Source organism: Delphinus delphis, chromosome 16 (genome assembly GCF_949987515.2).
Source record: "Delphinus delphis chromosome 16, mDelDel1.2, whole genome shotgun sequence".
Classification (NCBI taxonomy): Eukaryota; Metazoa; Chordata; class Mammalia; order Artiodactyla; family Delphinidae; genus Delphinus; species Delphinus delphis.
The window spans coordinates 19,718,819-19,735,477 of record NC_082698.1 but is presented as its reverse complement, the minus strand read 5'-3'; the positions used below and the strand labels follow the sequence as shown (position 1 = coordinate 19,735,477).

The window sequence follows — 16,659 nt, the reverse complement described above, 5'->3', positions numbered from 1 at the left end:
AAGCAAAAGTCCCTTTGGAGTCAATGCTCCTGTTCTAGGAAACAACTGGAGAGATAGCATTTGCATTTTTGAACTCATCAGTTTAATAATGGGGTCATTGAGGTCTTTAGAGCAAGCCTTCTTTCCTAATATCTGGCACAGCATGTAAATTGAATAGTATCCCCAAAAGGCCTTTTTTTTTTCTCTTGAAGAAGTGAAGAACTAAAGTGGGAGGTGGGCTGGAATGGTGAACACAGTGAATAGGCCAGCGCTCCCTGAGCTGACTGAAGAATCCAGTTCCTATGAAGGTGTAGTTAGTAACTAAGTGTGTTATCTTGGCATGAACCCAACCAAATAGGTATCCTCCATGAAGTGCGGGATCCTTCCAATTTCTCAAGAGTCCCTGATCCTGGGAGATGTCGCCTATTATGACTACCAAGGGTCACTTGATGAACAGGAGGAGAGAATTCAACTGCAGAAAGTTCTGGGGCCAAGTTGTAAGGTATGTAGTAGAGTTTCTATCTAAGGAGCTATTTTTGTTGCTGTTACTGTTGATGAAAGCAGTGTGAGCTATGCCAGTTATTTAAAGTGATTGCTTTGGGATTCTATTTTAGGTGCTGGTACTCAGAAATCATGGTGTGGTAGCACTTGGAGAAACAATTGAGGAGGCTTTTCATTACATTTTTAATGTGCAGATAGCCTGTGAGATTCAGGTAAGAAAAATTGTCTACCCCCCTCTTTTTTTTTTTTTTTTGCTTTGTTATGTTGGGTATTGTGTTTACTTATTTCCAGAGTTCTATCAGTTGGTGGCTTCTTGTTTTGTTTTGTCTTTTAAGAGAAGTTCTGCTTCATTTGAGTAAAAAAGGGTCAACTGAGGTATCTCTTGAATTGAAAACAGGAGGAAAGAAAATTAAAATTCATATACAGACACACACACCAAATCTAAGTGCTTCATAAGCATCATTTTCCTCATAATCCTACTTTTTAAGATGGTATAATTGCACATTTCTCCATTTTCACCCTCTAGTGATGTGGTGCTAATTGAGAAAGGTGACTACCAGTTATCAAAATAGACCAGCTGTGTTGTGGATACTTTTATAAAAAGTGTAAGAGCAGTGCCAGAAGTTTTATGAACTCATGCAGTTTCCAGTGATGCCACAGCCTCAGCCTCATTATTATAATGGATTACTTATTAACCACTTTTTCCCCAGAGAAGCTGAATGCATTTAATGGCCCTAATTTCCCCCTTTAAGTAAAGTCAAGCAGATTCTCTTGAAGCAAATGGTAATAATCTGAATTTATTGGAAAGGCTGCAAAAAAGGGGGAAAAAACTTTTTCTACCAACTTGTCTTAACAACCACCTTTTTTTTGCTTTAATGGTCGCTCTTCTTCTCAAATGAGGCTATGAAAAGCTTAATTATATTGAGATAATGAGCTGACTTCTGCCTAAATATTCTTAAATTCACAGTATAGTGTTTATATTCCTTTAAAATTATAACTGTCAACAAAAGTATTAACTGGATTGCCATGGGAAAACTGCAAGGAAAGAACTTTAAAATTTGGCAAGAGAATTCAGTTTCTTGAAATATATTAAAAGGTATGGCTCTAAATGTGTTTTCCATCAGGGAGGGTCAGAGTCCTGGAAGGTATAGATAGATGGAAAAGATACTTCAGCTGCCTGCTTTCACAAGTGTATTTCTTTGTTGGCAGCCCGGAGGAAAGTGTTACAGATATTTGCTGAATCAACCTTATGCCTCTTTAAAAGTGAAATTACTCATTCTAGTCTTTACAGTCCTGTGCCTCTATATTTTGCCATTGATTACAGGTGCGGGCATTAGCAGGGGCAGGTGGAGTAGACAATCTGCTTGTACTGGATCTTCAGAAGTATAAAGCTTCCACTCACGCTGTGGCAGCATCTGGAGGAGGAGGAGTGAATATGGGTGCCCATCAAAAATGGAAGGTTGGCGAGATTGAGTTTGAAGGGCTGATGAGGACTCTGGACAATTTGGTAGGTGAAAAATTGAACATAGCCTTGATTTCATGTTTCCAGATTCAAGAGCAGATGTTTCCATCTCCCTTTGGTTTTGGAACATGCTCCTTACTCCAGAGTGTGACCCTAGGAAGGAATTCAGTGTATTTTAGGAATCAGTGAAACATGCAACTGTCATCTTATCTTAGTTATTAGCCTCTTGCACTAAGAGTCAGAAGGCAGATTGCCTTCAGACCCAAGAACAAATACTTAAATGAGCACTGAGATTTGGCCTCCAGAAAACCAGTTTATATCTAGGAACATGTTTCTGGTGAGCAGTTTTGAAATTACCTTTGTCAGGAACAGTTGTGTGAGTGGAAATTGCTTTGTCAGCTGAAATCAGTTTTAACCAGATCTTGAAATTTGCTTAATTTTCAACTCTAGTGTTATGTGGAGGTTATATGGAGTTTGGAAGGATCTTCCCTTTGTTTTTCGGTAAAAGGGTCTTATTGAATCATTTGTTTAAAGAATTAGACTCTAAATGCTGTGTTTGGTACAAGTTTGATAGCTTCAAATGTGGTTTTTCCCTCCCCTAGGGATATAGAACAGGCTATGCTTACAGGCATCCTCTCATTCGAGAAAAGCCTAGGCACAAGAGTGATGTGGAGATCCCAGCAACTGTGACTGCCTTTTCCTTTGAAGATGATACAGTGCCACTCTCTCCTCTCAAATACATGGCACAGAGGCAGCAGCGTGAAAAAACAAGATGGCTGAACTCACCAAATACCTACATGAAAGTGAATGTGCCTGAGGAGTCTCGGAATGGGGAGACCAGTCCCAGGACCAAAATCACAGTATGCCCCTACTTTACGTGGTTTGCCTTTACTAAATATTTTGCCTAGTTTGCTGATGAATTGAATGGTCTATGTTGAAATATTGGGGAAGTAGAATATGACATTAACAATAACATCACTATAACTTACCAGGTACCCTTTGTGCAAGGCACTTTGTTCTAAGTGCCGTACATGAATTATCTCATTTACTTCTCCTAATATGGAAAGGATGCTGTTTTCCTCCTCCATTTTATAGATGAGAAAACGGAGGCACAGAGGGATTAATTAATCATCTGTGAATGGTAGAATCAGGGTTTGAATGCAAGCCGTCTGACTCTGGAGCCCAGTGTTACCCATTACATGATACTGCTTTGTAGTTTATATTGTACTTGTGAATCAGAACTATAAAAGTTATCAACACCTAACGGTGCCAGATTTTGTGAATTACTGCACATAGGCAAGATCTTGTAGATAAAGAAACAGGTTATCTTAAATTTTTCAGCATTTTGTCTCAGATTTGGTTTAATTTTGGAGTGTTTATCCCTAAATATTCTGTAGATACTCAAAATTGGTTCATCCTATCGTATAAATCAGTAGTATTCAATGTGGAAATACCTAGGCATCAAAGTTTTTTTTTCCCCTCGTCTATATTGATTTCTTATCTCCTAGTAAAAGAACATAAGTTTCCCAGAATTAATCTTATTGACAGAAACTAATGGCCAGTCATCATTAATCTTGATGAATATTAGCTTTCTTTAAGGGATGTAACGGGTAAATGAGAAGAATTATTTAAGGCTCTTCCACCCTTGTGGTGCCACTATACTGTAGATTACTACAAGCTTATCCCCTTTGTAAAATGCTGGTCAGGGGCCTGGCCCATTCTGTCAGCCAAAAATAAAAATGAAATCTGGAAAACTAAATCTTAAGAGATTTCTTGAGTCCTTTTTGATGACTTCTTAGCCATCATCACTTAAAACTTGAATGCAGGTGGCAACTCTGAATGTGAGTTAATGTGAGATCAAGCTCTATATGCTTGAAATATTTTCACCAACATATTTAAAATGCCAAAAGGAAAAAATTTAAATAGCCATAATTTAATATTCATGTGAATAGTAATGACATTTGTTTGTTTTTTAAGTGAATGCTGATTCTAACTAGTATGGGAGATACACTAATTGACCACTAAAAACTACTCAGTGAAATTCTTTAAAATATTAGCAGTGTATGCACCCACCCACTGGAGTCAATAAACAGTTGTTAAGAACCTACCATATTTCCTTAACATAAAGCTTCATTCTAGAAAATTTTTGATTCTTTAGTGGATGAAAGCAGAGGACTCTTCAAAAGTTAGTAGTGGAACACCTATCAAAATTGAAGATCCAAATCAGTTTGTTCCTTTAAACACAAACCCGAATGAGGTACTAGAAAAGAGAAATAAGGTAAGACATGGTCGATCTTCTATGACTAGAGGAGGCCTTTTTATGCTGTTTTATGTTTAAATCACTGGTGACTGAATCTGATTAATGCTAAGCTTAGAGGTTTAAATACAGAAGAATTTGAAATTGAATTCTGTATAATTTTAGCTTGTATTGAGTACCTCCAGCTCTGTTCTAGTTTCTGGTGAGCAGGCTATACGGGGAAGAAGTATTAGACATATTTCTGCTGTATTAGTGAAAAATGTAGTCCTCTGATAATGTAAGACAATAGGAAATCACACATCAAGAAGAGTGGAGATTAATGTGAGTTGTTATGATGGTAAAAGAGGGCTTTGTGGAGGTGGGAATTAAAGAGGCTCTTACCCTGGGGTGGTCAAATAGTAAGCCAAAGGTCACCTGCAGAGTTGCCCCCAAGAACTTGTTACTGTGTTTCAATTCAGATTCGAGAACAAAATCGATATGACTTGAAAACAGCAGGACCACAATCTCAGTTGCTTGCTGGAATTGTTGTGGATAAGCCTCCTTCTGTAAGTCCATAAAGCAATATGATCTTTGTTTTCACATTAATTTATTTGCTTTTTAAATATGAATATCTGTCTTTACTAAAGTTAATATAAACACAAGTTAAAAAGTCAAAGAATCCACAAGACTTAAAATGTCACCTTCAATTCCCAATTTCTAGGGGCATGGACTTTATTCTAGCATATACCTTTGTTTCTAAAGAGCATCTTTATTCTGCTTTTTCTTGGTTTATCAGTTTTAGATGTCAACTGTATTTCATCAAATCTATTTCATCAACTATTTCATCAACTATGAGAAGTACCATTATTTTATGTATCACTAAAAGAGAAAAAAACCTAATTATAAGATGAATGCCAATTTCAGGATCAGAAAATGTGGGAGAAAAGTGCATCTTAGAATTAATGAAAGACAGTAGTGACTTTTTTTATGGACTGTGAGGATCTAGCCTGTTTACACAAGGCTCTTCCCTTTTTCATTCTCCCAGTAAGGTTTACCACAATGTTTTGTCTAGTCAGCTTTCAGTGTTTATATTTTTAAACGCTTACTGCTGAGCCAGGTAGCATCCCATGATGACATTTCCTTTCTTATACAACTTTTCTCCCCTTGGAGAAAAAGTTACCTCCTTTTTTCATTGGCTTAGTACTTAGGATACATTGGGCTTAGTTCTTCCCGAACTTTTCTTAATATTATTTTCCATAGGGTCAGAGGTAACAGGTAATCTCTCAGTTCTAGCCCTTTGTCATTGTCCTTCTGGTCCAGATCTGGACTAGGTGCTCTTCAGGCCAGATGTACAGGCCCATCCTGAGGATTCCTGTGCTTCTTACCATGTAGTCCTGTTTCCTGCAGCGTATGTCTCCTACTTAAGAAAGGAGACTCCTTTCTTACTCCTTTATCATTGAGTGCATCCTCTATTAGCTTTCTGGGAAAGGATACATAGGAGGTAACAGTCTGAAAACCTGTATTCTGCCTTCAAATGTGCATGTAATAGATACAGAATTATAGCTTACAGATAAAATGAAAAGCATCACCATATTATCCCCTAACTCCATATCATTGTTAGGAAGTAGGAGAGTACTGTGATTCGTGTACCTTTGTGTAGGCTTTTTTTTTTAAGACCTTTTCTACATTCCTGCTATTCTGAAATTTTATGATGGTGTGCTTTGTAGTAATTTCTATTTAGTCTCCACTTTTAGCATGTAGTAACCCTTTTCAATCTGCAAAGTCATGTCCTGGGAATTTTTTAAAGTATTTCTCCGGTAAGTAGTCCTTTTCCCTTCAATTTCTTTTTCTGTCAGGATATACATACTGTTAGTTGGATCTCTTTGACTAAGCCTCTGATTTTTTTCTTTCCTATTTTATATCTCTTTGTCTTTTAATCCTACTTTCTGAGAGATTTGCTTGACTTTATTTTCTAAGCCTTCTATTTAATTTTCTATTCTGATTTTTTTTTTTTTACTTTTTAAGACTTCTTATTCCCTGAATGTTCCTTTTTTTTTTTTTCTTTTTAAATAACATCCTGGTCTTTCTGGATACAGTATTTTCTCTTATTGCTGTAAGGGAATCAATTTTAAATTTTCTTTGGCTGCCTTTATTGTCTGTTTCTTCTGAGTTCCCTTTTTCTTTTTAATTCTGGTTTCCTCCATGTTGGAAACTTTCCTCAAGTGTCTGGAAATCCGTGGTAGTCTGTCTGTATTTAAGAATGAGACACTGAAAGCCAGTCAGAAGCTTCAGATGTGTGCAGAGCTTGGGAACTGGCGAGCTCCACTGTAGGGTGACTGGATGTGGACCAGGTTGATTCTTTCAGGAATGCCCAGATGTTAGTATCTGTAGTTGTTTTATCTGGGGTCATTTAATTTATCCAGAGAATTCTCTAGTCTTTTGCCAGTCTCCCACCATCATCCTGGGAACCCTCAGCTATGTTTTGTGTCCCCTAATCAGTTGTTCTGAAGAATACGCCTCTGATCTTCTGCAGAGATGAGAGAGAAGTAAATGCTCAGCTGTGTGGAACAGGAAAGGGGACCTGAGAATCTGTCTGTTCCTTATTTACACTTCTAACTTGTCCCCGCTTTTCAGCTTTTCTTCACAGCACCTTCTGTGATACCTGAGCCTTACCAGGCCTCCACAGGGCAAATGAGCAGGTTTCTCCTTTGCAAGGCTAAGGCTTCAACTTTCTCAGCTCTTCCACCCATTCTTCCACCTGCTTTCCATCTTCCAACAATGTGTTATGACTTCTCATCCTCTGTTGTCTCATCTTCCATTCTTTTGTCCTTAAAAGTTTATACTCTTTTGTTGTTGTTCTTTTACTATCATTTTAGTGGGGTTTGGGGAGGAATTTTTTTAAATGCATGGGTTCAATCTGCCAGGTTTAGCTGTAAGTCTCATTAATTTCTTTTCTAGAGCAAATAGGTACAAGTTTATTTTCGTAGCAAATTTAAAGTTCTTTTGGTACAGTTTCATTTTTCTAAGACTTTTTTCAAAGGCTTTTTGAAATTCTTGTTTTTTAAGATATTTCTTAGTTATATGAAGCTTTCTAGAACTTGGCTTAGTTTTTTTTTCAGAGTTATTAAAATTGACCTATGCAGGCTTATTGAGGAAACATCACTGGCAATTTTAGCCTATTGGATCAGTAGTCTAAAAGCATTAATCTGATATGAATATTTTAAACAAAGCATGTTACTTTATCATTTCTTATGATTGTTGTGATGTGGGGTGTCACAAACATCATATATACATTTAAGTGTGTGTGTGTGAAATTGTGTATATATGTAAATATATATAAATAAATATATAGATATAAGTAAAGCTCTTGGTAACAAGTCAGTGCTTTTCTTTGCAAGACCATGCAGTTTGAAGATGATGATCAGGCCCCACCAGCTCCTCCCAACCCCTTCAGTCATCTCACAGAAGGAGAACTTGAAGAGTATAAGAAGGCCATTGAACGTAAACAGCAAGGACTGGAAGGTCAGTTCGTTTTGAGATTAAGCCCAGGATAACCACACTGCTAACAGAGCCTCTTGAGTTGGATGATCGAGGGCAGTCAGGTTTTTTTTTTTTTAATGTTCCTTTTACAATCAGTTGTTCCATATCCTCTCTTCCGGTCCTTACTTGAGTAATAAGTAGGACTGAAATGCACATAGCTACCACACACCATCTATGTTAACATGTAGAGAAGACTGTCTTCCTCAGAAAGCAATCGGATTGCTAGCAAAAAGTCTTCTATAGTAAAGTGAAATCCCCGGATGAGTAAAGAATCACTAGCTAGAGTAAATGTAGATACATTAATAGATTTAAACATTCAGAATATGTGGCTTTTTTAAAAAAAACTTTCTACTTTGACATAATTATAGATTAACAAGTATGTGGCTTTAATGCTTTATAGAATCTCTATTGTTACTGGATGTCTCAAGACGTCAATATTTAATGTCAGAATCAAAATATAAAACAAACTGCTAGAATTTTTATGTGACTTTCCTTAAGTACATGGGCACTCTAGTGAGGTCGCTTTTATCTGACTTCAGAACCCTAAGCAAGGGTTGTATCTAAGAATTGTTCATGAAAATGCCAATTGAATATTAGCTCCCTTTTTCTCAAGAATAAGAGATTCTTTATAGCAAGGGTTCTCAGTCTTGGGTCTTTGGATAAGCTTTAGACAGTCCATGAGCCATCTGAAAAATATATGCTTAATTTTGTGCAATACAGATTTGAGGAAGGCAAGGGTGCAAGGTGGAGGGCAAGAAGTCTGTAACCCCCAAAAGAGGGTAAGAGCCTCTGCTTTAGAGCGTCTTCAACATACAGTTGAAATTTTTATGCAAAACAGAACGAATAGTTAAAGAATCTTTGTCCCAGTTAGATATCATGTAGAAAGAACTAATGACATCTGGATCATCCAGGGAACAGTTTTTATAAGTGTGTTAGTGTCTTTGTCACAAAAGGAAGTCAACCTGACTCATTAATGTAATTACACTAAATGTTAGGTGATACTATTCAACTTGTTTATTCTAACATAAGGTTGGAAACTTTCTCTGATTTTGTATTTTGTAAAATGTCCCTCTTTAATCTCTTATTTTTTGAAAGCCTAAAGATGCCAGGTAACAAATATTGCACAATAGAACCATCACCTTTTATATATAACTTTATAGTTTCTTCCACATGCATTATGATCTGAATTAGCTCACTAATATTGCTGACAGGAATCACTAATTGGATATTGATCAAAAATTCAGTGAGGCATTCTGCCTCATTAATGTAGCATCATTGGTGAAGCTTTCATATTTCTTTTCATTTGGCTGCTCAATGTATTTTGATTTTCTAACACTCTAGCAAAAGTTAAATGCATACATATTATTTGCCTGGGCTTCCAGTAGCCATGCTTCCTTAAAGCATGTGTATAAAATTACCAGTAGCAGCCAGAAATGTTAACACATTAACCTCCTCTTACTGCATAGTTATCGATATGTGGGATAACTGTTAGCATGCTCAGCTCATTGCTGAAGAGTTTATCATCCCTGGGTATGCAGGTATTTGATGTATGCACTAACCTCCCTGAAATCTTATGCTTCTTTGTTTTGCATGGCTTTTAACTAAACTCTTATCCAACAGATGCTGAGCAGGAATTACTCTCAGATGACGCTTCATCTGTTTCACAAATTCAGTCTCAAACTCAGTCACCGCAAAATATCCCTGAAAAATTAGAAGGTATTCAATGTAATTTCCCATAGCCTTCACCGACTTAATCTTTAGAGTCTGTCCCTCTGTCATTTGTCTTCATATAAAGAAATTGAACACCTGATACAGTAAGTTTACCATGGATTTTACTTAAAGCTCCCAATAATTTTATATTTTTTATTAAATGGGGTGCTACTTTTGTTCAGCATTTCTATTGACTTACCTTAATCTGGATATTGGCAACCTATAGTTCTTAAGAATTTGTGAAATTAAATTTGGTTTGTCATATGTCTTCCAAACAGAAGCATGAAATCTTTTTCAATTTTGATTGCCCAGTGACCCCAAAATTAAAGAAAAATATATGTATGTTGTCTTCCTCATTTATACTGACTTGCTTTACAATGAAACTATCAAGTCATCAAACTGGACTTATCCAGCCTTCATTCTTTGGTCTAACAACTTTGTCCTCTTTATACCACTTAAGAGCATTAGCTTTATGTTAATAGGCCCATAGTCTATTAAAATAATGATCTATCTTTATTGGAATTAAAGTACATTGCTTAAACATTTCAGTTTTGTAAAATAAAGCAAGGATGTTGACTATATAAAATTTAAAAATCCTCCCCTTTTGTAGAAAACCATGAGCTGTTTTCCAAGAGCTTCATCTCCATGGACATGCCTGTCCTGATAGTGAATGGCAAGGATGACGTGCATGGTGTTGAAGACGAGCTTGCTGAGCGAGTGAGCAGGTTAACTACAAGCACCACCATAGAAAACATCGAGATTACCATTAAGTCTCCAGAAAAAATTGAAGAAGTCCTGTCACCTGAAGGCTCACCTTCAAAATCACCATCCAAGAAAAAGAAGAAATTCCGCACTCCTTCTTTTCTGAAAAAGAACAAAAAAAAGGAGAAAGTTGAAGCCTAAATAAAGTCTTTTTGTAATTATTATTATTACAATGTGACGTTGCACATTTAAAAACCACATTTAAGTTGATCATTAATATGCAGTGGTAGATCAGATTGGGGGTATGTAGCAAACTGGACTTTAAGAACTGGAAAGAGGTTTTACTAAAAGAAAAACATATTATGAAAAACACTTTCAAATTCATCTCTCATTTTGTATGTCCAAAAAAGGTTTTGAATTTTTAAACAATTTGCTAGTTTTGATTAGCTCTGCCCTCATGAAGTATTATTATAATCACCACAAACAGATATCTGTCTGAATTACTTCAGGCCTTCTACATAATATCTGTTGGAAACAAATTACCAGTGAACAAGCGAGAGAATTTTTGTTTCTCAAAACCTGCTTCACTTGGTAAGCAGATTATAGTTTTTTATCATTATTATTGACTGTCCCTTTTGGGTTCCCATTGTTAAAATGGGCATTAACAGAATGCTTTAAAAGCTTCTAAGATAAGAATCTATAGCATTAGTATACACTGGCACATAATTGTTTTTTTAAATTTAAGAAAAGATTCATTTGGAATTTTATTCATAGTATAAAATTTCCTCACCTGAAGTAACTTTGTTTGCAAAAAAACCACATCATTTTAGTAAACTATAATTTTTGAAAAATTCCTTTTTTATTAGTTTAGAAAGCCCCTTATTTTTCAACAAAGGGGATTTTATACACATAACATGGGTTATTTAGTTTAACTCTGGCAAAAACGATTTTTGTATGTTGAGATGTTTGTATACCATTCAGTATAAAAGTGTCTGAGCATATTAGCCAATCATTTAACAGTAGAGCACATTTGAGGCTGCTTGGTACTAAGTATACTTAAATATAATTAAAGAATCCAGGGACTTGGTATCAAAAGGGGATTAGAACATTTAAAGGCATAACAGGATTCATATTTGAACCTTATAATGTATTTTTCTCTTAGTATCACTAATGAATGAAGAAGCCCTCATAAGGTAACCAAACGGAAAGGAAAAGAATGAGAGAGAAAGTGAAAAATGAAGGGAACAAGAGAGGTGTCATGAGAAGAAGAATTCTAGTTCGATAATGATTCATAGTCATGATAGGATTTGAAGTGTCATTTATTTGACGCCTGTCCCAAATTTCTAAAATTCTGCTTCTCTGCCAAAATCGTTCTATTTCTTAGTTGATATTTGAGTTTTAAAAAGGGTCAGATCCTCCTTTTAACTTGCGTATCTTCAGAAGGCAGCACAGGAAGAAATCGGTGGGTCTAATCCCACCCCTACCGTGAGAAAACTACCACTTCTTAATTTTTACCAATTTTTCTTATCTTTTCAGTTAACTTTCTTTCTAATGTAAATACAATTTTAAACCTAGGCTTAATATAGTTTTATTTCCCTTTCACCCAAGTCATGTCACAAATCAATGTAAAATCAATGATCCAAAATAGTCAGTGGGTAAAAATAATCCAAAGTATTTCTGAAGGGTGAGTTGGCGTGTAAAAAACTTACACTGATGATAGTGTGCTCTGGGGCTGGTTCTGTTTGGCTGTGAGTGTATGATGATGCAAAGTTGAAACGGAGCCTGGAAAGTTCATTCTAGATCTCACTAACTACTGGAATCAGTGTTTTAATCTTAGTGGAAACTTTCAGTTGCTTAATTCTGTATTTGAGGATTCTTTTATGTTCTACATCATTTATGTTGTATTACAACATATGTAGAAACAGTAACCTGTGAACTATGCTTTTCCATAACTTTTTAAAAATATATATAAAATGAATGCAATGTGCATAAATATTTTTTAAATGCAACAGTGAACTATTTGCACCTTTTGCTAATGCCTCTATTTACTTGCTTTGGCATAAAGAATGAGCCAGTGAACCTCTGTGTCATGTGGAAAATGTATAAATGTTATCTGATATTGCTCTTAGATGTAATGCTAATTAATGTAAAATCACAAATAAACAGTATTTTAAATAGATGGACTTGGTATCAAGAGCTTTCAGTTCAAGGGTGGTTACTTATCCTGAATTACTTTGTGGACTGTTGAGTTTTGTACTGCAGTGAGATTTTGAGTAAGACTGACACTTCTGAATAAGGAATGTCCTAATACATTTATTTTCAAATTAGTTGAAAATCAACTATATAAAACCCTTCTTGTTTCAGCTCATTTTGGAGGAAATATTCCCCAAGTTACCTGCTTTTGTTTCTTGATAGGATATGGCAACCTTAACTATTTCTCTGACATCTAGAGATCTTTGAAGGACTTAGGATTCTGATTCTCAGTCTCAGAATTTATGGATGTAGAATAGAAAATGTTGCAGAATATGTGTTGAGTTTATAGATTACTTCTCTTTGATTTTTATTTATGTAACAATGTAACAATAAAGAAGATAGTAGAGAGAATAGAAAGGTTACAGTTCCACCACATTAACATTCAACAAAATATTTCACCCCCTTCTAGCTCTTGTTCAGCTATGTATGTATTTCCTGTGTATTGGTTATCATGGGGTGAGTGTAATTTTATTCAAGATTTTTTTTCTACTTAAACATAGCATAATCTGTCCTAGAAGATTTTCAAGCCAAATCCCTCACGTGAGTGATTTCTTGTGATTTTATTCTACAACTTTGTCCTAAAAATAGAGTACAAGAGGGGAAATCATGTTAATTGAGGGTTCTGGTTAATTGAAGTTTTTACTATAATTACCCGTTATAAAAATGAAGGGTTTGGGCAGAGGATAGATTCATAGTCTTGGACATATTTAAGTATTACCTTGGCTTGTAAATAATCCTTTGGTGAAAAACTGCTGTTTTAGAAAGATGCTCATTTCAAAATTCCCTTTCATAAAGCAACAAAGGCAGTTATCTTCAGTTCTCACTTGAGAGTCCATATAGCATGAAAGGTAATGTTGCCTGTGTCTTTTCCTCTATTGATTAGTATTTTCATTCAGCAGGGAATAAAGAGAACCAAATGGATCAAATTGTGACAGCATTGGTTTTTCTTAACATCAGCATTTTTTCTTTTTTGACACAGGCAGAAAACACATAAAGGCAAGTGGGTTATTTTTTAAACCCCAGGATGAAGTATATACATCAAAGTTGCAATCTTGACCAAACTAGGATTTTAAAAAGAACAATCTTCTTTGTGGCCACTAGAGGGTGTAATAGACCTAACAATCCTGTATGTTTCTAGTCCTTGAACTTAACTTCCCTTTTCTTAATTGCTAGGCACCACCATGTTTGTTGTGAAATACCCAGAACTTAGAAGACTTTGTTGCTGATCATTCTTCTCTCGAGACTGTTCTCAACCTAGTTGTCTCAGCAGGTCCCATTTCACCAATACCAATACCACCAGCAGGGACTCAGTGCCTCTGGAGAACACATTGAAAATTGTTGAGGTGTGGTCTCAGAAAGAAACCACGGTAGAATATAACTCCTCAGAGTTTTCGTGCCTGTGAGTGGTAATATAATGCCTGCTTCAATAACTGACATTTTGGGGGGAGATAACTGATAATATCTGTCATTTTTTGATGCCTTCTGTTTATCAAAGATTATGCTAAATGCTTTTCATGTATTACCTCATTTGGCCTTCCCAACATCTTAAGAAAGTAGATGATATTATCCTCATTTTGTAGATAGAGACTAAGGCTTGCAGAAAACTAAAAGGGGGTGCTAGTATTTCACTCAGAGATTCAGATTTCCAAAATTGCTAGTGCCAGACCCTGTGTGCCTCCAGTGTACGTTTTCTGGGGGGAGAGGCAGTTTACTTAATGTGGACTATAAGTCCAGCCATGTTGAATTCATGTTTTGATATAAGATGGGATATAGATTTGGGATAAAACATTAACTTTTCATTTGGAAGACTTTTTTTTAACAACTTACCCCAAGAATGAAGAAATTGATGAATACCTGGAAAGTGGGAACAACCTGTGGTAACATCATCCTTTAGGATAAAGAACCAGCTCTTGAACTTTCACCGTAATGCCTAGAAGATAAGATATCTATACTTTTGCTTAAGATGCAAAACAGGCTTGGGTACACGCTCTTTTGCTTTTTTTTTTAATTTCCAATGGCAAGGAGAGACATTCTAAGGAAAGTTATTTTAAAAACCTGAAAAGGCTGCTTAATCTAGTTACAGAAGCAGTTTTTTGTTTTTTTTTTTTCCGGTACGTGGGCCTCTCACTGTTGTGGCCTCTCCCGTTGCGGAGCACAGGCCCCGGACGTGCAGGCCCAGTGGCCATGGCTCACAGGCCCAGCCGCTCCGCGGCATGTGGGATCTTCCTGGACCGGGGCACGAACCTGTGTCCCCTGCATCGGCAGGCGGACTCTCAACCACTGCACCACCAGGGAAGCCCCAGAAGCAGTTTTAAAGATAAGAAATATACTGTACCTACTTACAATTTTATTTAAATGAACATACTTGGAGATGACCTTTCTTGGAGAAAAATCTAGTGTACATGCTGATGATCAGAACAAGGATAAGCAAAACTTTGGGAGAAATCTGGATAGAAAAAACAATTTGCAAATTCAGTAGTTTTCAAAGAGATTTCATTTCTAAGAGATGACCATTAGGGGGCAATCCTGGGTCTATATTTAGTTTTAGTTAATTAAGGGAAATTTCTTCAAAATATCTATGAGCTTGGATTTGCAACTTTTTTCTGATTATGCATTACTAGATGCAGAATAAGGTTGAGGAAAGTTTATACATACCAAATTACTTCATTCATGCCTTACAGCCTAGTTATCGTGTTTGAATTAGGAAGAATCAGTCCTCCAGAGAAGTTGTGCTTGCCTGACATACAGTTCAGAGATGGCTTAGCCAGGATTCAAGCAAAGGTCTTCAGGTCTGCATCTCACACTTGTCTGCTATGCTACAGTCTCTCTTGGAAGCCTATTGGATCGTAAACTAGGAACAGATACACAGTTATCTAAAATTCCCTGCAAATTAATGTTTAAAACTTTATTATGGGAATAGTTAAGAGAAACATTGTAGAATGGAGCCTGTATATTATTTATCAATAATTGTTTTTCCTAAAATTTCAAGTCTGTTAGATGCTCTGTTACAGTCTTCTATGTTTCCCCTCAAGATGATGTTTTCTTTAGTGCTACAGCCTGTAATATTTTAAATGCCATTTATACCTTAAATGATAAACTGATACCTTTAGATATTCCTTCCATAGCAAAAAATGTTATATGTCTTACCTAGCAGATAGATGGATATGTCTCCAGTCAACAATTATTTTTAAGGCCTATATAATTTCTGGTTGGTTAAGTCTTGATATTGAAGCAATGGTGAAGGTTATTGATTAAGCTAGCTTTTGTTTTACTCCTACACAAACTACTTTAGGTTTTGTCATTCTCAGGCCAGCATTGACCTTGTTTATAATAGTAAAAAAAAAAAAAAAAACAAATTCCTTATTTTCAGTCCCAGGTAACTCCTGTCACTAGACAAAATACTAGTTCCTCACTAAACTCTGTACCTTAAAATTAATAGCATTGATTTTATTAATCCAATTTGGATGTTCACCGAAGAATATCAAATTTCTAAGAAATCATTCAGTCTCTTGCCTTCTGAGACGGACCGCATTCTGCCTGTGGAATGTGTATCTCTCTAAATAAACTTGCTTTCACACACACACACACAAAAAAATAAATAAATAATAAATTTCTAAGAAATGATTCTAAATTTTTAATATGCTTTTGAAATAACAATATGTAGCACAAAATCTTATAGACAAGATTTTTCCTCATTATTTGTCTACTTATATTAGACTCTCCCTCGAAAGGCCAGTAAGTATGTGAGCCCTATGGAAGGACCAATTTGTTGTGTTAATTATTGGACTTCTTAGACCAAAGAATGTCCTATCAGGTTGATATTTAGACTTGAGATTTTTCGAGAAAAAACTTGGATTTCCCAAAGCAGTAATATCCTAACCGATGGGGATGGAAATGAGGAAGTGGTTTGGTCAGAAGAGGTAGACTGTTCTGTGGATTTCCCACTGGTCCTCTTGACTTAAATGATATTTCCTGGGTTTAAAAAAAAAAGTGGTAGTGACAGTCCCAGCCTGAACCTGGAGCTGCAGTGCTGCTAGACGCCTTTCAATGATTTGCCAGACTAGCATGTGTCCTTCCTTAACATAAGGGCACTTTCTTTCATAAGCAGGATCTAAACTAATTGTTTTTTCCAAAAGCAATAGCTTCTGAAGATTCTTACTGAGCAGGAGCTCTGGAGGAAGTCGTTGCTGCACTCTATAACTCAGCCCTTTCCTGTTGAGTAATGCTCTAGGGGCTGGATTTCAGTGGGGACTGGTTTGGTAGACTTTGACTTCAG

General features: G+C 36.1%; 1 protein-coding gene across 5 annotated transcripts in view; it reads left to right on the top strand.

The window, feature by feature from the left end:
* Window positions 1–12,308, top strand: part of ADD3 (adducin 3) — a 124,029-nt gene extending 111,721 nt beyond the window's left edge. For 4 of the 5 annotated variants that reach the window (XM_060034094.1, XM_060034091.1, XM_060034093.1 and 1 more), the window contains 9 exons: window positions 338–481; window positions 594–692; window positions 1,805–1,987; window positions 2,545–2,802; window positions 4,101–4,220; window positions 4,658–4,744; window positions 7,577–7,700; window positions 9,339–9,434; window positions 10,039–12,308. In XM_060034094.1, coding sequence (XP_059890077.1) covers window positions 338–481; window positions 594–692; window positions 1,805–1,987; window positions 2,545–2,802; window positions 4,101–4,220; window positions 4,658–4,744; window positions 7,577–7,700; window positions 9,339–9,434; window positions 10,039–10,331 — 1,404 coding nt within the window. In that variant the 3' untranslated portion in view covers window positions 10,332–12,308. The remainder of the gene's footprint in view (window positions 1–337; window positions 482–593; window positions 693–1,804; window positions 1,988–2,544; window positions 2,803–4,100; window positions 4,221–4,657; window positions 4,745–7,576; window positions 7,701–9,338; window positions 9,435–10,038) is intronic. The other variant, XM_060034096.1, reaches the window with a different exon arrangement.
* Window positions 12,309–16,659: the final 4,351 nt, after the last annotated feature.